The sequence below is a fragment of the Vanellus vanellus genome, assembly GCF_965231255.1.
Source record: "Vanellus vanellus genome assembly, chromosome: 14".
NCBI lineage: Eukaryota > Metazoa > Chordata > Aves > Charadriiformes > Charadriidae > Vanellus > Vanellus vanellus.
Genome location: NC_138919.1, coordinates 16914066 through 16937947, shown reverse-complemented (window position 1 = coordinate 16937947; position 23882 = coordinate 16914066). Strand labels below are relative to the sequence as shown.

The following is a 23882-nucleotide window of genomic DNA, read 5'->3' as shown; positions in this document are numbered from 1 at the left end:
GCATTGTGTCCCAGCCTGCTGGTGTAACGGGATCCTTCATCTGATATTAGAGCAAAGAAAACACCAGCCTTCAGGACAGCAGCTCTCCAATAGCCCTAAACAGATACTCAAGAGATGGATGTCAGAACCTCCAGAAGAAAACAAGCAAGCTACCTCGTAGCCGTTCCACTTGTATAGTGTGAATGGTTTACAATTAAGGAGTGTTTTATTGAATTATTTTCCTCATTTATGCCAGGCAAACTCCTCCGAGTTCCTGAACTCGGCCATCTTTGGCCCTACGCTGAAATATAAGAGCAAGTCCTCAGCTGCCCTACAACGGTGAAGTGAAGCACACTGACGACGCCGTCTGCCTGCCCCCACCGGGAAAATGACTGTCACGCAGCAGCACCGACCCCCACCCAGCTGGGTTAGCGAATCCAACCACTTCATTCACGTACTTTGCTCTAAGGTCTAGCAGTAAGAAATCAAATCCAGACACCTATCAATGGGATGGGGGATGGCTTTCAGCTTTCCTTATGCACGTACGCCTCTAACACAGGCCCTCACAACCTTAAGACAATCCATCTCTACTACTAGCAAGTGTTTCAGGTATCCCGTTCACCTCAGCACTTCAGAGACATGCAGAGATGTGCAGACAAACACTGTTGGAGGACTGTTAGTACAAAATGCAGAGGCATCAGCAACAACACTGCAGCACCCACTGCACCAGGTCACATCCTGACCCCACGAAGAGTGTCTGCAGGGTAACGAACATCAGCTCTGCCCCAGAGCATTTCAAAATTAAGAGACTGTCTTTACATCCGTATGTTCTGCCCCACATCCAGTCTGTCTAAATCAGAGAGCAGCTCAAAGCAGCGGTATTAAAAAAAAAATTAAAAAAAAAAAGCTGTTTGGAGGATTCATTCTAACATCTGGAGGTAGAGGTCCCACCCCTTCGTTGATTGCACTTCTTGCTCCATGCTAGATGCTCAGAGCATTAATTGGAGAAGAAGTTTCCCTCTGGAGGTGACAATGGTGGAGTTGGCATACTGCTAGATCCCACAAAGAGGCAGCTCAGCTTCGGCTTCAATTCATTCCAAACTTTACTCATCTGTGAGTGGAAAATAAGAGAAAACAGACGTGACAACACAGTAGGTAATCATCTCACCACGCTATATTTTAGCAGCAGTTTCAGAGTACTCAAAAACACAACACAAATTCACTGAAGTACTTTGGAAAAGTCCAGCAGACCCAGATTGTTCCTTTTAGACTGGTGCTATAATGCGGCTCTGAGTGTGCATGGAAGGGAGATTTCCCATACCTTGGTCAAATTCCTTCACTGCAGGGAAGGAAGGGAGCTGAAGGGGGAGAGACTCTTATAACAACAAATGCAAGAAAGATTGTACGTGGGGAATGCTGAAGGTCATATTTAGGGGTTAACAAAAGGGAACTCTTGGATTTAGAGCAAAAACAAGGAAGTGGTTCCTTGTCATATAATTTCTGCATAGCAGAACAAAAACCAGATTCATCTTGCAAACACACATCGTTCATTACAGATAGGTAGTTATTTAACAGTTGGGTCTTCTTCAACTACCTATAAGGTAAGGCCACCTGCAGATGAGATAAGAAGAAAAAAAAAGAAAAACACAGCAACTTGCTGCAAGAAGATACAGTCTTTTCAGAGAGGTTAAAGGACAGCCTCGATCCTCACCCCAAATTGGAAAGACCTTAGGTGACTTCCTAAGAAGTTATGAAAGAGCCCAGCTGGACAGATGGTCTGAGGAGGAAGGCCCACAGGTGAAAACAAATACATCCGAATTCTCATTCATATTTTGGGAAAAAGAACACAATCCACAAGAACTCACCTCTTTGTGACCCTGGATCTGGGAGTTGACAAAGGCCCCCAAGATGTGAGATGTGAGAGGCAGGTAGATGTGGATAAGCTGTGTCTCCTGATGCAGGCAATACAGAGAGAAGTAATTGCGCAGCTCCATAGTCAGGATAGCATTTTCTTGCTGAAAGAAGAGGAACTCAGTGAAATACACTGCCAGGAAGAGGGTGCCAAGGAGGTTCACTTGCAGCAGGAGAAAACAGCGTTCCTCACCACGTTAGCAATTCAAACACACACCAAAAACCTAAAAAGGCAGTTCCTGGACTCATTTGATATGACAACAACTGCACTTTCCATCACGCAGACTGTTGCTCTCCACAGCTCCTGCAAATGACATGTTGCCAAAGAGCCAGTACTAAGCATTTAAGGAAAACAAATGTGTTTTCCTTGTAGCACAGCAGGTAACTCAAATTACCCGAAGTACAGGGTACCCTTTTGGTCTAATGGTTTTCTGCAAATATGACTGAGCTACATAGTGCACCATTATAGGAGTCCGGTACCACCCTTTGCTCTCTCCCAGGCACCTGCCCTACCTCCACAATTCGAGACTCCAGTTGCTCCACCGATTCCGGTTCTTTGTTCTGCACAGTAGCACTCATCATCTGCTTCTTCATCATGCTGTACTTATGCAACGCTCGCTGGTGCTTGTGCAATACCCCCTTCTCATGTCTTTCACACAGGTCCTTTATGGGAAAAGGAAAAAACAGGTACTTAGTGGAAGCTAAGAAACAGCAAGCACGCAAGCCAAGTACATCAGGAACACAAACACACGGTCACGCTTTATGTAATTTCTATGCTGCAGATTTTTGTTCCTTTATTTTCAAGAGGGTAAAAAAAAAAAAAAAAAAAAATATGTTGGCAGCTAAGAATTCAAGAAACAAAACTGCTTGGACCCAGACCAGTGATCTTAAGAGGCAATCTGGAGCATCACTTCTGCCAACACTTTAGATCTTATCAGGCCTCTTATGTTTTGGACCCTTAAGCACTGGCAATTAACTGTGGTAAGAGCTTGCTAGTGTCCTTCTACTTCAGGCCAGGCCTGGGAATGTCAGGAGAGGTGGCCACATACAGTTTCAGTAGGTGCTTCTAAAAAGGAAAAATGCCTTTGACTGAAAGGTCAGTATTAACAGAAATTCTTTTATTTGTAACTGAACTCATGTCCCCATGAACAAACCAGTAGCCATCTAACTCACTGCTTTGACTCAAAAGCAGACAAATCTGAAAAAAAGTTAGCTGATCCATATAGTTCAGGCAGTCGTATTCTTAAATTCCTTGCAGGGTTGGCTGTTTGGCAAATTCTCATTGCAAGATGAGCTGATGGGTAAGGCTATAGAGCCAGCTACGGCCAGCAGCCACTCCCCTCCCTCTGCCAGAAGCCCAGTTCGCCTCTGAACTGGCCTCCCAGACAGTTTTCCATCCAGTTGGCGTTACACCCTCCAAAGAGCACAAGCTTGCTCTAAACAACTTTCTCATTGGCAGAAGAACAGTAGAGCTCACTTTATAGGACTGGAGTAAATCCAGGAAAAGGTTCAGCTTCTCCACCACATCATTCTCTTCCTGTTTACCCTAGAAAACAAGGAAAAAGTACATTTTATGTAAGCCTGGCAAGAACCGACATCTCAGTTCTTCACATCCTTACACCATGCAGGCCCTCCACTGTATTCTCCAGGGCACGTCAACGCTTACACAACTGCATCAAAAAACTTTTAGATGGCACTGGAGTGTTTAGTCTTCAGTATGCAGAACAAAGACCTGACTGGAGCAGGAACAGCTTTTCCAATTGACTGATCATTACAAGAGGAGTTAGTTTCAGAGTCCTGTGTGTCTTTCAGCGCTCTCTGCCTGGAATTTCTTGCTCTTGCAGATTCTTCCAATCTTTCATCTTCCCTTCTTACAAGACAACTAATCCATTAAAGCTATAAATGCCTGTATGTTCCCCATAATAGTTCACGCATCAGAAGGCAGAAATGAGACACCAAGCTAAATCTCACTATTTGTTTTGGGTTTTGTTTTTTTTTTTTTTTTTTAATTTTACTAAATACTGTCTTTTCTTCCTATATCAATAGAGCTTTCTGGATCATAAACTCTGGAGAAAAAGACCTGGTCTGACTGATCTATGAAAGCATGCTGAGTATTTTAACACAATGACACGAAGAGAAGTGAAGACAAAACAATTACTTTTCCTTCCCAGACTGTCATGCTCTCACATTATTCTAACAGTCATTATCACACTGCAACTTAACACAGGAGTATGATGCTTCTGTCTGAACGACTCTCGTGTAAAGTTGAAATACATGAATGTCAAAATTTGATTCAAAAATAATTCTTCTGGATTCTCTGTAGCAGATTAATAAGACAGAATGCAAGACTTTTGGACAGCTCAGTAGAGTAGTACAGCTTAACTTGTCCAATAACCATTTGAAATGAAAAAAGAAAGGAAGCTTTTCCCTGCTTTCCCTTGCCCACTATATTTTTCCCATTCAAACACAGCCCAGGTTTTTCATTCAAGCTTGAAAAAGCAGCCTAGTAGCTGCAGATCTGAGTTTAGACTACAATATCCCTCTTAACTCTTTAAGACATAGCCTAAAGAGATCATGATTCAAGACAAAACTTAAGGCAGCAATGCACCTCCTTTGTTTTACAAAAAAAAAAAAAAAAAAAAAAAAAAAAGTAGTAAAAAAGTAAAGAACTCACCTGCTGCACAGCCTTATCTGCCAGCAGTGCAAATTCAACAGACAGACCCTTCAAGGCTTGTTTCAGAGTCCCCCATGTGCTATTATTCAAAGCAGCCCAGGAAGGAAGCGGTGTAGTGTCTGAGCCCAAAGCACTAGGAAGAGATAAGTAGTATTCAAATCCAGGAGACAAATTCCACTAAGTGGATACACTTCCTTGCAGAGAGCAGTTCAGAGTTTCAAATCTGTCTAAACAGCTCACAGTGCTGAGCTACTACTGCACAGTCACAAATGCAGAGCTGTGTACATACTGGGGGAAGAGACAGTAAAACCAGTGCCTGAATGTCAAAGTATTTGTATTTTCTTTTCTCTTGGCCTGTGGAATGCAGAAAGCATGCCTTTTCTTCCTTTATAGTAGGAAAAATTTTGTTATGACCTACAGCATGCATGGAAATATTTTTATCAGATAATTTGCAGGTAAACCTTACAACAGAGTTTTGAGTTCTGAAAACAGTAGAAGCGTTCACATTAGCAAATCCTCTTCCTCCCGACCTACCTCAACTCTTTTCCAAATATCAGAAGATCGGAGGCATTATCAATGGCTCGAGAAGCTATCCTTTCCGCACGGTCCCGAAGCTTATAAAAGCTATTATAAATATTTCTGATGAGCTCCCTGCTGGCAGCAAACTGGGCCTGTATGTCAGCTGGAAGGAAGTCCTGAAGAAACGCAAGAAAGATTACTAGTGGATAAATCAGAGGCACATACACATATGTTAATTGTGGGCACGCTGTATCGTCAGTAGAGAGGGATCAGTTTCTCTCTTGTGCTTGCTCTCTCACGCCATGCTATAACAACCCTGAAGAGATTAGCTTCACAATTTAGATGTCCAAGTCAGATGTTATACAAATACCCCTAATTTTCAGAGGCAGAAAGAAGTTCAAATACCGGGTGTTGACAGAGTTGGCAAAATGTGGGATTCTACTATGCAGTTAAAACAGGGTTTGGGAGGTTTCAAGCTCACAGGTTCTGATCTGAAGCTACCAGTAACTGCCAGCCTGGCAAAGTCAAGCACATACTGAAAGTTCAGCTCTTTTTGACCTGTGCATCACTGGTAAAAGCCTGAATTAAGCTCCAGTTGCAAAACCTTCTGCTAGCATTGCAGGAACCTGAACAACAACTTGCTTTAAAATTGCTCAATGAACAGAGTGAATGTCTATTTAAAACCTGCCATAGCACTAATCACTGGGATAAACAGATATGTGGGGAACTTATAACTAACTTCTCTATAACAGTTCGAATTACCCTCCCAGAGGGAGAAGCCGACAGACAGAATGAGGGCATGAACACCTGGGGAAGGCATCAATCTAGATATTAGCTTTTAAATTGTGCAGTATGTGCATTTGTTTGTTATGCAAGTACAAGTAATTAATGAGAAACATGTTCTGAGCAGGATTCATTGTTTAATCTTTATTATATTCATGAACCAGCATTTAGCTAGAAATATCAGGGCATTAAGAAACAAATATTTATTTGATCTTTCTGATAAAATCACAAGTTTAAAAGTCCTTCAAACTTTGGAAACAACTCTCTCCTACCTAAATTCTCCACCACTCAACAAATGCCATAACTGATCTACCTGGAGGAGAGCGCCGTTTAAACCAGAATAATATGTTGCAAGAAATTCATATACATACCTTAGCCTGAGTAGCTAATCTGCAGGTCATAAATTCATCTCCTACTCCCTGGACCAACTCTCTTAGCTTATTCTGTACATCCTGGAGAAGACCAAGAATCAAACAAGCATGAAAGAACAAAGTAATACACAGGCAGTTCACATAGGTCTCAGATATATTGCAATAGTAAGGCACAACTCAGCAGATATAGCTTTACCCGGGTTAGGTTTAATTTAAGGAGAAGCATAGTATGTATTCCCCTAGGAAGAGTTATCATTTTCAAAATACTATATTCCTGGCATTGAGTGAAATTACCTTCTACTTTCCAGCTGCAGAAATACCTATCGAGAGAAAATTCTCCTCATCACCAGGGGCAACAACGTGTAGGTCAAAAGCAATTCTGATCTCTGTGCCCAGCAAAGCAGTCACAGTTTGCGTATCACCATAGGCAAACTCAAGGCTGTTGCTAACAGGTACTCACTGAGCCACTGAAGGACAGAAAGAGTTTCAAGAGCACATCTTCTGAGAAAGGGGGATGTCGAGCCACCAGGTTTATGAAACGCTTCAACGCTCTCCTCCTAGATTCTATGAATTCTCGATCAGCTAGGGGAAGAAAAATTACATTTCAACTAATGCATCACATATTACAGCTGCTCAGAAAGAGAAAAAAGAAAGCACTCAGTCAATAATTTCTCTGTACTTATAATCTTTGCGAAAGCACTGCAAGAAAGCCAAAGAACGATTACCCGTAGTCTGTCAGCTCCCTAAAACAGATCTTTTGGATTGACCACCATAACAAATATTCCTTCAAGTGGTTCTTTCCATCTTATTGAAATCCAGCATATATATCTATGTGTGTTTATTTTCACAGGGTGGGTCAGGCAAGTGGGATAAACAACCAAGTCTAAGGCCTGAAGCCTCCACTTACAAACTGTGGGCGTACAAAGATTTATTTTTTTTCCTCTGAGTCAATTCCATAGCTGGTCCCCAAAGGGAATCTCAGTCTGTTTAGGACTCCTGCAAAATGCACAACACTCTGCTTCTTGCCACTGCAAAGATCACTTTGCCACTTGCAAAGTGATCACCTCACAAATAATTATGGGGTTTTTGCTCACTATTCTGAAGAACTAGCTTCAGTGTGCTGTACTCTCAACAGTCCTTCCTCAACATTTCCAAGTATTTTGGGGCTAGAAAGAGAATAGAGGTTTGTGTGTTTGTTTGTTGTTTTTTGTTTGTTTGTTTGTTTTTTAAGTTGTTTGTTCAAGATCAGTGCCCATCTTTTTCATGAAAAATGTCAGAAAGTATTTTGGAAGACCTGCACAGCAATCTGCAGTACATCCATCCTTACTTGTCGAGCTAAAAAAGTTCTGCTCGTCTTCCTGAAACAGGAAGAGTTTCAATCTGGCAATACTGCAGTAAGGCAGTAAATAAAAAAATCCTGGAGTTTTTCAGGAAAGATGAAAAATTAAACTAAAATAGGTTTGACAAAAAAGAAAGCAGCACAGAACAAAATTAAAAGAACGCTCTTATCTGTAACAACACTCCCATATCATGAAAGGGTATTACTCTTTTGCCTCAGTTTTAAGCTGGGAGTTTGTTGGCTGCATGGACTCTATAATGATCCCTAGTACAGTATCCCACATGAAATTATTTTTGTCATTAAGGCTGCAGATCGTGCTTTTGCTTTGTTCATATTTTAGCCTACACAACGATTTCTGAAGTCATCTACATCCTGCATGATCTGCCTCAGTTTCCTGCTATCCTCCAAAGTGAGCAGAGCAGACTATCAATCTCTCTTCATCTGACAGACGGATGAAAGTAGACCATCATGAAAACAAGAGCCAAACTTAGGAGGTGAGTACACTGAGTATAAAACGCATGTAGCTTTGCCCATCCGGCTCTGGGACTAAGGAGGATGCAAGAGTCACACATCTATAGTAATCCATCAAATCCTATGTCCTGCAGTTCCATTTGTCAGTTCATTAACCTACTCAGAAACAAGAACTACAAACAGGAAAAAGGAAATGGAATGGGTAGTTTCTATTAAGACCACTTACACAGTTTTTCTACATGTAGAGTCACTGGACTAACAGCAATCGTCACTCTCTGCCTTAACATAGTTTTGGATTGTATTACAACTGTACTCCTAGCACAGTTTGGGAACTAATACTAGCAGTTTTTTCTTAAACATATGGTATCTGTGTGAGGAAACACACTGCTGAATGCACAGAAATATAGATACACCAGCAGTGCAAGGCAATAACAGTGACTGACAAATTATATATATTGGTAGCTTCTTTCAGTCCTCTCTCCACTGTGATTAATCAGAGAAGGTCACTTTGCTTACAGGTGTTGCATGAAGTGGAAATTCTGGAAATTCTGGCTGAGAACACTGAATCAGGTCAAATTCAACAGACGGGTTTTCACAACCTCAAAAGAAAGGTCTTCACAATTTACATTCCATCACAAGAATATAGGACCATTGAAGCTTTTCAGCACTCTTATTTTGCTTTGTTCCAGTTCACTATACACCCTGCTCTGCTCATTGTTTACCAATTCCTCTTTCCTGTAGCAATACATGGACTCCTTGACTGAAATCAATTATTTATTGAAACACTTTAAGCTTAGCAGCATGGGCAGGAGACAAGACAGTGAAAAGCTTGTTCTTTCACAGATAAAGTAGAAAACAAGACAGGATTTTATAGTTATGCAACATTTGAAATAATGACAGTTTAAAACCAGTGCCAATATTTCAGATTAGTGAAAAATGTACCTGAAGGAGCTTTGATATGCTTTCAGTCTTGGGATACTTCATTGGTTTCTATTCTAACAGCCAAAATGTACTTGAATGAACTGACACTGATTCCAGCCTCAGTTTTAGTTTCTGGTTATCCTTTTTAGCTCCTTTTTAGAACAGGGGGAAAAAAACAACAAAAAAAAGGGTGATAGCCACCTTAAGGCAGTTGGTTCATCTGCCAGAAAAACACCTTTCTGTACATAGACTGAGAAAGTGTAATCACCATTGCCTGTGTCACAAGGCTTCTGTGCAAGGTAACATCACTTAACATCACTGTGTTTGCCAGTTCATTTTAGGTGTGTGTGAGGTCAGGACCCTACACTAACTCAACAGGATCAAGTACAGTCTCACCGGAAAAGCAATTTTGTTGTTTTTAGGCAATCAGCTCCTCTGCAGTTTTAAGCCTTTTAATATAGATATTTTTTTTTTTCAATCTTTCTTTAATCTCCTCTTGCTATAGAAAAACAATGGGATTTCCACAAATCTTTTCTATTCCAAATACTTTACAAAACAACACACTACAATACATACTACAGCTGTTCAACAGTATGGTAGCAATTCTACACTGATAGCACCACAGCACCGATCATCGTAACCTATTTTCCTAAAAAACAATAGCTGTAACTCTGCCACGCTCTTGTGTACAATTAAACCTCAATTTTTACCAGAAAAGTCATTAGATACCAAGCTTCCAGGGAAAAAAAAAAAAAAAAACACACACTGAAATTTTACATTAATATCTTATGTACAGAGTATTTCTGGGATGGCAATAAATCACACCCCCAAACTATAGCCTCAGAGTTGTTTCCTGAGCCAAGCAGAAGCAAAGACTTTTGATTTTTAAACGTTTATTTTCAATGGTATCATCTTGATCACACTTGCACTGTGATCCCTCCAGTCAAAAGAAAGACCCAGATTTACCTCCCAGCATCCTCTTCGGTGGAAGTGCGGGCACCATACGATACGGGAACTTCTGAAGCAGCATCTCATGGAACACCACAAAATCATTGTATCGCCTATAGACCGAGCATTTGAATCTCTGCAATAAAGGAAGGGGGGAAAAGAACAAATCAATACACAGGTTGGACAATCAGCAGCATTTCTGTATTTTTATCTTTTGTTTTTTTGCTGTCAGCTGCACTAAAAAGAAAAGGAAGAAACAAAAGAAATCACACCTAGAGACTGCAGAATTACTTATTTCTTTAGAGGCCTTGCGCTGCAAAGGAGAGACTCCAAAGGTAGCCACCTTTTGGTTATGAGTAGAGATGGCATTCTTCTAACTACAGTCCTTTTGAGAGTAAGATTTTCAGTCAAAAAGGTAAGTCAGATTTCATTTACACACAAGATAAAAGAGCCTATGAAATGGAGAGGAAGAGATTTCCCAGAAAATTACAAATATCACTGAGTCTGCTATGGTTCCATATCATTACTCCCTCAAACTCTCTGGTCTTCCAGATTAGACTGAACATTTTGAAATAGTGCCGATACTCCAAAAGTGCTCTAGAGAGCTCTTTTCTTGAAGTACTGCAAGTCCCTGAGCTCTAGCTCTTAGGAGCTTTCTCTAAATCAGTTTCAAATACAGAAGCAGCAAAACAGTCTTCGATCATGTTAAGTATTAGCCCAAATGAGTGATGTTTTAAGTGAACCTCACAAGAGAAAACAAGACCTCTCACTGAAGTTAGATCTATAAACAAAGACTGAAAGTTCCTTTAAAACCTTAGTCCTTCACTCTGCATTTCTTAGATCAATATACAGAAGAGGCCAAAGAAAACGCTTTTTCATTCCAAAAGGAGTTAGGTAGCACCTAGAACAAGACACATAAGAGGCAGAAATCCTTTAAAAATAATAAATAAATGAAATCTCCACAAACCCCCACACACTATTACTACAGATTCAACTACTGGAGCAGTTAGTAAGAACGACTACACAACACTATATCCATTATCATTATGTTTGCATTGCATTTCATCCACTAGTTATTGTGGCACTGTGCATTTTCAGAAATAAAGCAATGAGGCACATAGCTGCAACACAACCAACACAGCCCCTAGGGCCTCCCTCTGTCTGCTTGAAATCTGATGGTGATGTGTGTTGTAGTTCTTAGATGAAGCTCAAGGCCAAGCTACACTTCTTTTTGAGGAAGTATCATTCTACAGCTACAACTATAGGTGAGATGACATCAACTGAAAGGAGGCAATGGGTTCCTAAATTCATAACCCAGAGAGATGACCAGGGTCACCGAGTCCTGTGCCCTGAAATCACAGGCAAAAATAAACATTGAGTCCTAGAAAGCCCACAGAAGCATTCAGTGTGTCTGCCCTCTCCCCCTCACAACAGTTTGACAAATTTACAGACATCATTTTGAAACACCTGAAGTCCCAAACATCACTACAGACAAGTGACCCAAATGTCTCTGAATATGTACAACAGCAACTACAACAGTTTGAGCGCTACTCAATAACTGATGTTTTGGTGGCCTGGGAGATGTAAATTGCTCATGGTCTACTTTGAAAAGGACAGATTTCCTTCTTGAAAGAGACACACAGAAGCTACTGAAGAGCTATTTCACTGACTGCTCTATAAATAGAAGAGATACGTCATCTTCAATCTTCTCTTACACCAAGAGAGGAACCTACAGGTCAAGTAAACTGGAAGAGGCCTAGACTCTGCAGAAGGATTTGCAGTACCTTTTCTGTTTATAAAGGATTTCAGTTTAGCACTCTCCATGCGATTTCTTCACTAGCTGGAAATAGTTTGCAATATCCAGTCACCTATACCAATTTGTTATGAAAACACTTAGTTTTCAATGTTATATATCTTGTTTTATACAGGGCTCAAGTTTCAAGCGAGTAGACAAGCAGGCCACCCATCAGACCTCAGTAGAAGATGCTCCATACTGCAGAAGCCCAGGTCAAGAAAGCACAGCGCTACTGCATTTAAAGTAAGCCCGTACAACTGGCCTACTCAAAACCAGCATCACCCAACACATCTACCAAATTAGACAAGACTTTGCCAACAGCAACTGCACCAACATTCTTAAGAAGATACATTCTCACTAAGACCAGTATTTCTTCACATTACCTTGCTGGAAACCTCGTATTCCACATGTTTCAGAAAAAGGCCCTTCTTCTCAGGTATAAGCTCCACCTGCACACTATCCTTGCTCAATAGCTCTTGTAGGGTGTGGGAAAGCAGCAGTGGATTTCCCTGGGGCGCCTGCATTAGAAACTGTTCCGGTTCCCTCGGTTCATTTACTGGAGGCTTTGCCAAATCTAAAAAGACAAAAAGGAAAAAAATAGTCCAGTAGACCTCATAAGATAAAGTGAAAGAAGTAGCCTTAAAATATTCTGTTCCCTTGCTCAGCGCTCCCACAGTGGTGCAACACAACCAGCACAACAGTCCAGCCACTCCCCCAGGAGGCTATGCTACTTCACACACGTTCGAGACATTGGTACCTCCCTCTTCACAACGCACAGGAGCACCACCAATTATATCGAGTCAGCAAGACATCTCTACTAAGCAAAAGAAGAATCACAGGCCAAATTCGTTCCATGAATCAGCGAAGAGGCCTGCATTTCCTGTCTGTCCAGCTCCCACCACAGCGACATCTGCCAAAATGAACGAAAGCCTTGCTCAGCGCTTTTGGATCCTGTCTAGAACAACTCATGGAAGGAAAGAAAATGCGTTATTTTACTGCGCTGCAGAAATTTAATACATTAATTTCACATGTCATTACAAAGGAAGGAGACACTTCATTTGACATAATTTTAAACTCTATGACAGTATGCTTGAGTGGGCATGAATTACAATAATTGACAATGTCAATATGCTTAAGTTAAAGAACGGGGAGGGGGGGAAGGTTCCTAGTAAGGGCTACAAACCCAACAGTTCAATCACAGCAAGCTCTGGCAACATCTTTCAAATATATCCAATCCACTGCTTGTAGCTAAAAAAACACCAGCTTTTTACAGTGAGTTCAACCACAGCCGGACAGCGAGATTCTAACTGATTCTCAGCCAGACGCAAAAGTGAAAAGAAGATGGCTCTTCAGAATATGGCCCTGGAGGACAAACTACATCAAAGAAGGGGCAAAGACGATGATTCAGAGTACTGTCTTATCAAATGACTGACTGCAGCCCATTATCTCAACTTGACTTCATAACTACACATATTATGCAACTGCAAACTAGGCTTACATTGTTTTTCAAAGCAATCCTTTTTTCTACCCATTTCACACATAAGAGACGGGGTGAAAAATGTGGATATAACCCTGGAATCTATTCAGCCCACACCTGAGTTCTGTTCTCCAGTCCGGAACAGATGGGTTGCTTCCTCTCTGCACATGGTTGTTTAAGAGGGACACTGCGAGCAAGCTCTTTTACAAAGCAAGTCGAATCCACACAAGAAAAGTTACCTAGAAAAGCTAGGCAGTATTAATCATCCCTTCCCTGCCATTGTGCAGAAGTTACACCCCTTCTTAAACACACCTAACATTTTGAGAACACACAAAAAAAGTAACGCTATAGAAGCAAGAACCATTTCAGTAAGCTTTGATACATAGTTCAAAAAGTTGATAACCATGTAAGAAATTAACCCAGGCGAGATAAGAACTCATATCCTTAACCCGAAAGCCTTGACCTCCTCCTGATAAGGTCTTCCCACCTGTTCCTTCATGTGGTCTAGGCCCTGATAAGTGGGAAAAACAGGTAATCTCCAACTCCTCAAGATGCACAGCTTCAGAATAGACACTTCATTCTCTGTTCCATAAAACAGCTTAAGGAAACCAAACCAAATCCAGGACAAGTGACCTTATCCCACATGTCTCATCAGGCTTCAGATTCCTGCTAACATGACTCAGAGAAGCAAGTCTTAACACCTCTGCTGTAATAGACTAATATATCACCTACTAACTCCACCTATGTAGCAGCTTCTAAAAAGTTCCAGTTACCTGCCAGAAATCTGTGGTAAGATAATGCAAGCTAATTCAATGTTAACATGGGATACTGATGGATAAAGTGATAACGTATCTGTATAACCACTTTTCAGACAGATGCTGAACTGGGAAGGAAAAGAGGAAAGAAAATTCAGAATACAGAAAGAAAGGCAAAAGATTTTCTAGTGTAGAAAAATCCTTGGCCACCTGACCTTTCATGGGGCAGCACAGTATAATAAACCATGCTATCAAGAGGAAGCGTCAAAAAACACACACAAAAAGAACTATGGAGAGCACAAGACAGCCTCGCTCTCCAGAGCAGTGGGTTCTCTGGGTGCACGCCTTTGTAATTCTTAGTTTTAATTGCTCAAGACACATCAGCGAAATGCAACATGACACAAGAGGTTTTGTTATTTCTCCAATGCACACACACACGCACACTTACACGCAATTCCACAGTACTGTGTTGCTAAACCACTGGCTCATGTTTCAGAGGGGGGCAGTGCAAGGTAGCCTCCCAAAGAGGGGCTAGCCAAAATGCAACCCACCTATTTCCCCAAGAGCAGTGCCAATCTGTACTAATCCACCACTCCTCGTGCCTATTGATTCACTCACCCCGCTTTCTATCTTTCTGCCGGCCGACTGACAAAGTGGGGCTTTCACGGCACAAACTGCTCCCTAAACTGAGGCTCAGCACTGCTGCTAAACTACTGAAACTCCCAGCAGCAAAAGACAGGTACCAGGAGGAAAGATTTCTAGGATGAACCATGAATCCTTCAGTAAATCCTGGAACCTGCAGCACAATCAGCCAAACTGATGTTAAGAAGGACTCTCAGATTCATTAGAGTGATCTGCACCCACGTTATCCCCTAAGACAACTGCAGAGTGAAGTCCCATAGAGAGATCCAGACAAGACGTAGCGTTCTTTTGACAACTGAGTCACATTGCTCTTTTCATTTGTAATACTTTGCCAATTTTCATCAACTTATTCTCTACATTTGCTTTCTAAAATTCACCTGCAGGAAATACCTCCTCTTTATCAGCAGTTCACACACTTGGCTCTTCCTGAAGCACTCTGTAGCTTCTTTAGATCTCAACCTTGTCTAAATGTGTGAAATCATACAAATCAGACAACCGTACAAACAAGTTTGAATAATTACTGTTTAATTAATAAATCTCAGCATGTTCCATATCAACAAGACAGCTACTCAGAGTGAATTTACAACCTCAAACACTGGTCTGAGAACACAATAAGATGACTTCAGAACAGCTGTTAACCTGTTTTAGAAAACACTTGTCACGGCATTGACGCTAACCCTGCAGAGCAGTATATACTGAAGCTATTCTTCCGCCCGGTTTTCATTCTACTTACCAGAGTCAGTTCATGAACAGCCCCAAGAGCCCTGGCCAGGAACGGTGGATAATAGTGGGAACTCATTGGTATGAGCTCCTGTGTTCAACCAGTAAAACGATTTACATGCATTGTAACAAAACACTTAACGCTTCCCATCACGCACTCTCTGCTGGAGGACAGCTAATTTTGAAAACATTCCCTTTGGTTTCAGCAGATCATTATCTAGGAAAGTTTATATACGTAGATCGAATACAGAAGTGAGGTATGGTACCGTCCCCTGCAACGCAGGGAAGCAGACAAAACAAAATCAGCTTTTTATGTGCAAGTTAGCCTTTTGTTACAGCAGAGTTTCTCAATCTGTTGTCAATAAGATACCAGGAAGGGGCCTGGTATAACTGAAAACAATTTGATATACAAGTTTAAACGAATATATATGCATACACATGCAAGCAAGCAGACAAGACGACAACAAGAAACAAAAGTTTAAAGGAGCATTCAAAGCATAGCCTAACTTTTGTTTGGTTGTAAAGGAAAACAACTACGAAAACACTGCAGAATAGACTAATACTGGGTTTTTTTGGTAACAAGTCAGGTAGCCTTTGGACTGAAAGGAGTTGAGAAACTTACCCAGAGAACAACTGAAATAGAAGGCTTCGCTACTTTATGTCACACATTTCAGGCTTTAGTTAGGAGCTGACATTCACTACTCCCATTCATACAACTAGCCAGCAATCTGCCCTCCTAGTTACCCGTTTCCTCAATCAAAACTTCTTAAATCATGCATTTATGAAACTCAAAGTGGAATTTCAAGATTAGCTGCACAGAAGTTTTACATGTGAGCGAGTACATAAAAAAGAAAAGGGCAGTGCAAGGGCTAGAAGCATAGGTGGTAAATACAGATCTCCCTTTGCTATTTAAGTTTTGTCAACCAAATTTGGAGGGTTTATCTCCATTTTACAGATGGCTGCTACTAACAACTCTTCATTATATCAGGATGCTAATCAGCTAAATTTATTAGACACAAGTAGAAGGTGTCACGGAATTACATGTTACATTAGTAGCAGATTTTCTAGAAGGAGAAAGGAGTCTGAAAGGAAGCAAAGCCTTTAAGAAAAATAGCTAAGATTTCTTCCCCATCATCACAGGCCACGGCCTTGTGGAGCAGAGGTGATCCAACCCATGGGACACGCAGGGGAGTACAAGAATTGACTGTTTTTGTACACAGATACCTCCGATTTCTCCCCGGCAAAAATAAGGGCTCCACTACAAACTCCTGAGCCAGGAATACTAAAACAGCAATGTAAATATCATTCATCAGCATTTCCCTTTCCTTTCTGTCTTCTCATGAAAAGCCTCAGGAATTATGGAAATGCCTTTCCCCCTCATTGTGTCAAACACATTCCTCCATAATTCCAGAATTCAGCGTCCACATCAGCCTCTCGGAAAGCTAGTGCAGATTTCAACTACAACTTCAAATAGATTCCCTTGTTTGTTTTTTTTTCTTTGGTTCTTACATAATTTGAAATCCCCTAAAATAAAAAAAGAAAAACAGAAGTCCCACAAAAAAAAAAAAAAAGGGCAAACAGAACTTTCTTCCTATTAAAGGCTTTACATATTTTTTGAGATAACTGTATGCAGCTTGGTTGGGTTTTTTAAGGAATTTAAAACCACGCAATTCTTATTTAGAAAGAAGCAATGCAAAGGAATCTGCCTATTTTATTTAACAAAGCTAACTTATACACAGATGTATGTTCAACATGGAAGAGAGGCCCCTTTTTCTTACTAGGTACAAGAAAAGTAATCATATTTAGCTTCACTCTAATTAAGAGAGGGCGCGATAGCATCCTTCCTTCTCCCTCACAACAATTAACTTGTAAATACAAGCTATCCAATGCCAAAACAAGGCAAGATAAAATAATACACATACTATCATAAAAATACATGTTGGAAAACAGGCTCTAACATTTTGGTTTTCTCCTTAAAAAAACACATCTTTTCTCAGTGCAGATGTCAAATATGCATCCTGCACTGGATGGTCTGGTTTTGGGGTTGGGTTTTCTGTTTGGTTGGTTGGTTATAGTTTTTTTTTTCCCTTTGTTTTTGAGATACTAGTGGCAGTTATGGTTGGGGGGGTAAGTTTCAGATTGTTATTCAGCACTCGGTGCTTTTCAAGATGAAGCAGAGAAGTAATGGCACGACTCAAAAATAGACCAGTGAAGTTATCTAAGCTTCATTTAAAAATAAAAAAGCACTAGCATTTCTGAATTCCCCTACAGCTGTAGGCCTCTAACTGCTTCTCAAAACACTGCCATCACCTACTACTGCAGAAAAAAAAAACAACACCAAGTTATCTCCTTCCAGTGTGACACAGTAAATCTGTGTCACAGAACAAAGAACTAAGTTTAATCCTAGTGCCCTGTTTTTTAACTATGCTGTTAGATCATCAAATGATTAATTAAGTGACTTCCTAAATCATGGAATACAAGGAACACATTCCATTCACAAGTCAGCCACGGAGCCATAGCCCCAAACTGTGGCAAACACAGTAACGTGAGACGGAGCTATGCACGCTGAAGAAATAACAGGATTAGGGGAGAAAAGTCCATCGAGGAATGTTCCCAAAGACTACAGAGACAAAAAGCCAAGTCCTCACTAGGGCAGTTTCCCAGCCCACAATGGAAGACTGATAAACTATCGTTTTTCACACCCAGCCCTAACAAAGAGTTTGGAAGTGTAAAAACTCAGACCCAAAAAGGTAACCCAACAAACAATAACACAAACAGCTGTTCTCCAGGAAACTTTTACATGGGCATTGTAGCTTAACTATAGAACTGCCAAGTTTCCACAATCATCCTTCCTTAGGCAGATCAAGAAAATCCAATCAGAAAAAATTGTTTATCATTTTGTTTTGCTTCTAATCTTCATTGCACGTTTCTTATCCTCTTAATTACGCTGGGTTCATTGCACGTTTCTTATCCTCTTAATTACGCTGGGGGAAAACTTGATCTTAGTATTTAAGCATTAAAAAATGGTGTGCCACTCCACACACTACAGTCTCCGGATAGTCATGTCACACATTTTGTAGTTAGAACAAGCTCATTCCCATCTCAAATTCTGCTGAAAATCAGTCATCAAAGCTCCTTTCCTTTTGTACCAGTTCCACTTGCCTGTAACTGATACATTTCTCTCCATCAACCTGCACCAACCCACTAAACTTGAGGACTTGGGGGGGGGGGGGGGGAGGAAATCAGAGTGATTATGTTGAAATTCGACTGACCGCAACTGGTCAAGCCCTCCCTACCAAACCCTCCTACAGGCTGCACACACAGTTAAAGATTTACCACTAGAAAAAAAGCAGACAGCCCCCTCCCTCCCCAGCCAACACACCTGGATTAGCTCCCTGCAACCATTGCAAAACAGGCTCAAATGGGAGCAAGAGCAAAAAAGGAAAAAAAAAAAAAAAAAAAGTCAATGCAAGCAACTTTGCGAAACTGACTTTAATGTCTTGGACATTAACCTTTTCCTTTTCTCTCTTGGTTGTGTTAAAGTACTTCTAACCTTGTGAAATAAAAAAAGACAGCATTTGCATCTGCTGTCTTAGGTGGACATCAACAGTCCCTGTCAGGACCATCATTCCTACTCAGGTGATTTTGATCCTCCTAGAATATTCACTGACAAGCTGCTGATCTCCAAAAAAGTTACACATGGGTGTGAATCTTCGAAGATCACCGAGCCCGCATCATGATGCGAGAAATAAAAGCATTCCTGCTTTCACAGCATTGTTTTTCTTTTGCTAACATCATTAGATACCTTCTCTTAGTGTTTACAATATAAGCTTTGACAAAAGAAAGCCAAGTTTTCTAAATAAGGCTGAGCAGATGAGACAGTTACAGAAGCACCATCACCAGTGCAGAGGTTAATCAGACCAGGAATACCCTACTCAGAGACAGCTGTTTTATCTCTATAAGGCTCCTGAAGCAGATGGTAAATCTGTAATAGACATACCTGAACAAGCTCTCTCTTTGGTACAGTAGGACATTTTTTTCCACAAAGGCTGCCGTTCAATATCCCAATATCTTACATCAGTCCTGGACAGAAATATTCCAAAATAATTTATTTATAAGCTTTACGTGCCCCAGGAGCGTCACAGGCCTAGCAAAAGCACGCTCGCAGCGGATCTCGAATAAAACCCAACCAAGCCGTTTGTCCCTGCGTAAAGCTTATCCACTTGTAAACTCTGTTAGTTTTTCTTTCCAAACAGAGAAGAAAAAACAAAAGACTACGCACAGAGCAGCAACTGCCAGCGCGAAGAGAACTTTAGAGAACTGTATTACCCTGTTTTCCCCTCTGAAACTTTCCCGCAGTTTAGCCGTTAGGAGCCCCCAGCATGTTATTTTCTGAATTCCCCCAGCAGCTCCCTCCATTTCTCCTTTCACAACAAGTGCTGGCAGCGTTTGGCTCCCAGTTTCTCCACCTCACCAGCCGCCCGCTCCTCAAACGGGAGCCCTCCGAGCCGCTGCTTCTTCCCCCCCTCTCCGGCCCGGGGCGGCGGCGGCCCCCGCCCGGCAGCGCACCCCCCCCCCGGCTCCCCGCACGCTTTAACCCACCGCCGGGTCCGTTTGAGCGGGCGGGGTCGGTCCAGGGAGACGAAAATAAAACTCATTTCAGCACCCAGCAGCACGACTCCCGAGGGAAAAAACTCTCTAAGTCCCGGGAAGCTGAACGCCCGCCCCGCCGGCCGCCACCGGGACGCGACAGACCGCCCGCCCGCCGCTGCCCCGGCGGACAAACCCCACCGAGCCGAGGTGCCCGCCAGCGCTCCCCCGTCCCCATCACCTCGGCGAGGGAAACGGGGACCCCCCGGCACCGAAACGGGCACCGCCGAGGCCCGGCGGCGGGGCAGCCCCCCTGCGAGCCGGGGCCGACCGCCCCGGGGGGAGACAAGGGGAAGGCGGCGCCTTTTTACCTCAGGTTTTGGCGGGGTTGGGGGGGGGGGGGGGGGGGGAGCAGCCCCGACCCGAGGAGCCCTGTCAGCCCCCCCGAGCCGCCAGCAGGAGGGGAGGAAGGGACGCGGCGGCGCCGGTGGAGCGACCGGCGCTGCCCCGCGAGGACCCGCCGCCCCGTACCTGTGCCGGTGCCCGCGGGCGGTTCGCCGTCCATCGCGGCGGCAGTCAGTCATGTGAGGCCGCGGCCCGGCGGCCGCCCTCCCCTTCCTCCGCAGCGCCGGGCGGAGCGGGCGGGGAGAGGCCGCCTCCCGGGGGGCCGGGGCGTGGGGCGGCCGAGGAACGGGGCGGGGGGGAAAACTCGGCTTGTGGGGGAGATTTGGGGACATGTCAAAATGTCACCGGTCGCGGTAATGTCCCCGAAGAGGCAGCGGGGGCGGGGGGTGCTGTCTCCCCAGAGGGGCGGTAAGCCCTCCCCGCCGCATCGCTCAAAGCGCTGCTCAACCACTTCAGGATCAATAATAAATCTTTAAAGCACAGAAAAAGAAGTCATCGGCTCATGGGTTTAATACAGGCTTTATTCTGATTTTTTTTTTTTTTTCCCCCAGAAAACTGGAAAGGGTGGTTGTTGGGAATGTGAACTTGAGGCAGATTTCATCATGCGCGACAAAAAGTAGATAAATTGTTCGTAGTGGTAATAAAACAGTCCTGTCTGTCACCCGGTGACTGACGGGGCAGCTGTGCTTCGTATTTCAACTCAGATGAGATACTCTGAGACAACGTCGGTATATTTTTTTTTCATTGAGTTACCTTTTTCCACGGCATTTCATTTCTGCTGCCATCTAGTCAACCCATCGAGGTGTCTCCTAAACCCAGTATTTTGGTGATTTTAGATGCATTTTAGTATTAGTATTTTGGTGATTTTAGATTCTTGATGATAAATTGAAGTAGATATTTAATGTTTTCCAAAGAAAAAGGCACAGTGGCATTTTATGCTATGCACCAGAAGGAATGCACTAATAAAGGTGAATATGGTAGAAACCAACATTATCCTATTCAGGAAAGCACAGAAATATGAGCATTTGGAATGCAAATACACTTTATAAAACAGCATAAAAATAAGAATTTCAGGTATGAATGCCTCACATTAGTGATTTCCCACCCTTCCACTTCCTGTACTTTATTAGTCAGGAATGATATGTTTGACCTGGTGAAAAAAAAGGCTTATGTTTTGTACAGTGGTTTTCCTGAAAACACCATCAAACCAGCAAGACACAAAATACGTATAGATTCTGGAGCTCCAGATTAAGACGCTACCAACCCATAATACTGCTTTACGTTTTTAATATCCAAAGTATTGGAGGCAGACATTAATTAATGTACCTGATATTTATAAATCTGGGGAAGACAAATAATTACCTCCACTACAAGTACGGACAACTAAAGCAGAAAATCATAAAGTGAGAATTATTTCAGGTGTAAGTCATTAAGGCTCTCCCTTGAAACTTTTCATGCCGCTACAAAGATGTGAATAACTCCAGTGATTCTCCTTTTCCTCCTGCCTCTCGCCTCAGTGCTATTTCAGCTGAGATCCCCACAAGCGTGGGTGCAGACTGAAGCTGTGTATAAAATTAAAAAAGCATGGCATTATTTAAGCTGAGAGGCCCTTCAAATCATGTTTATACAGCAGCTGAGTGGAGAGTTTTGCACGCTCAGCACTTCTGAAAACTAAGCGCTCCGCAATTTTTCGCCTATATAGCATTTTTTGAGAAAATGAATGGAGGAATCAACATGTCCTCATTTCGGCATAGATTTTTGATTGGTCTGTACTTAAGCTAATAGCATAACTATTTATTTGGTATAAATAAGACATTCTCAACTGAAGATTGCTTTTGCAATCCATGGGAGGAGTCTTGAAGCAAAACACTGAGAAAAATAATTCAATTGCAGAAATAATATTTGAACAGGGCTAGAGAGATTGTGCGTGACCAAAGTTATTGAACAATTCCATATTTGCTGTTAATGCAGCAAAAGCTTCTGGAAAAGCTGTAGCACTAAGAAACTGTAATCACGAGAGAAAGGAGGAAAGGGCAGGTGTCAGCAGGTTCCAGGTAACAAATGTAACGCAAAAGTATGTGACTACCTGAGGCCCCGGCCTTCCGATGTGTCATTCCGTGCATGTCCTATTGGTATCAGGTCAAATTTCACACAGAGAGCAAGAGATTGCTTACTCTTTCAGAATTCAGTTTAGGAAACAGAGCTTTCAGCTCCACTACTCTCAGATCACTTGCACTCAGTAAAATTCACAAGGCATTGCTGGTTGGACAGTTGTGTTACAAGAAGCCATTCCTGCTAGATTCCCCAAAATTTCCCGTTGATTAGGAGTTCTGCACGTGGAATACTTACAGGAAGAGGCTCCAGCTGCCACTGCCAAAATCTCTGGTTTTAAAAGTTGTTCCACTCACCCTCAGATTGCTGAGCAAGGACTGGAAGACAAAGAATAGCAGTGAGATAGTAGCACAGGGAGTGAAGGGAAAATTCAATAGAAGACAGGAGAGGGGGAAGGAAGGAAGGAAGGAAGGAAGAGAAGATAAATCAAAAGTTGCTGTAAAGTAAGGGAAAGTGCAAATAGCAGACTGTGCAAAGATAGGACAGGAGGATCCAACATTCAGATTCAGCATTTAACCAAAATGATTGTAAAAGTAGTAGTTAGCTTGCAAACAGAAAGAAAGGTAATACACAGAAATTGCATTTTCCAACACCACAGACAATGTGAGAGTGGCAAAACGTAGGTGAGAGAGACCACATACACGTTCCTGGAAGAGCCGTGTAATCTTGAGGAGCCGGCTGGGACTATGGATTGAACCACAGCACATCCTCCCTCGCATGTGAGAAAATATACGGTTGTGGCATGAGAGATAATAGCATTTTCTGTGTGCTTTAGTGTGCCAACACTGCCGCAAACCAGGACGTCGAAGTCCGATCAACTACCACGATATAACAAAAAAAAAAAAAAACCTCAACAAAACACAAACCAAAACTGCACAAAGTGTCAGTCGTCATTCCCATTCATGAGCGTTGTCCGTATACATAATTGACACGCTCAACTAATCGCATTTTAGGAGTTAGGCTGCCATCTTGCGACCAGCTGATGAATTACAGAACTGGGCTTTCTTGGCTTAATTTCTTATATATCCTTGACAAGACTTTATCAAAATATGAGACTCTGCAATATAAGATAGGGTCTAAATTTAAAATGCCAAGTACAATACCTGCTCTTCTCATGAATTTTCTATGCTGGCATTCTTAATCCGTATGTTTTGATTGAAAGCACTGGGAAAAAATAAAAATAAAAAACAAAATACCCTACAGAAAATGCAAGTGTTCATCTCGAAAGTGAACGCAGATGAACTGTTCATCAAGAACTGTTCTTTTTCCTCTAAAAATCATAGGATGGTTTAGGTTGGAAGGGACCTTGAAAGATCACTGCGTTCCACCCCCCCTGCCACAGGCAGGAACAAAAATGCCACTGAAACCTCAAGATGGTATCCAAGACAAATTCCAGGTTCCCTTTGCAATTGTGAATCTGTCATGTTGGCACGCACACTGAAAAAAATGACACTCCACCTGTATTTACAT

General features: G+C 42.2%; 1 protein-coding gene across 1 annotated transcript; it reads right to left on the bottom strand.

Moving 5' to 3' along the window:
- Positions 1-976: 976 nt before the first annotated feature.
- Positions 977-20472, bottom strand: SNX8 (sorting nexin 8; the record flags this gene model as incomplete). Its single annotated transcript, XM_082490751.1, has 11 exons — positions 977-1090; positions 1845-1994; positions 2404-2553; positions 3368-3436; positions 4565-4697; positions 5099-5259; positions 6238-6318; positions 6698-6819; positions 9935-10052; positions 12095-12285; positions 20427-20472. Coding segments are annotated over 11 exons (1335 nt in total), but the record flags the coding sequence as incomplete, so codon positions are not given.
- Positions 20473-23882: the final 3410 nt, after the last annotated feature.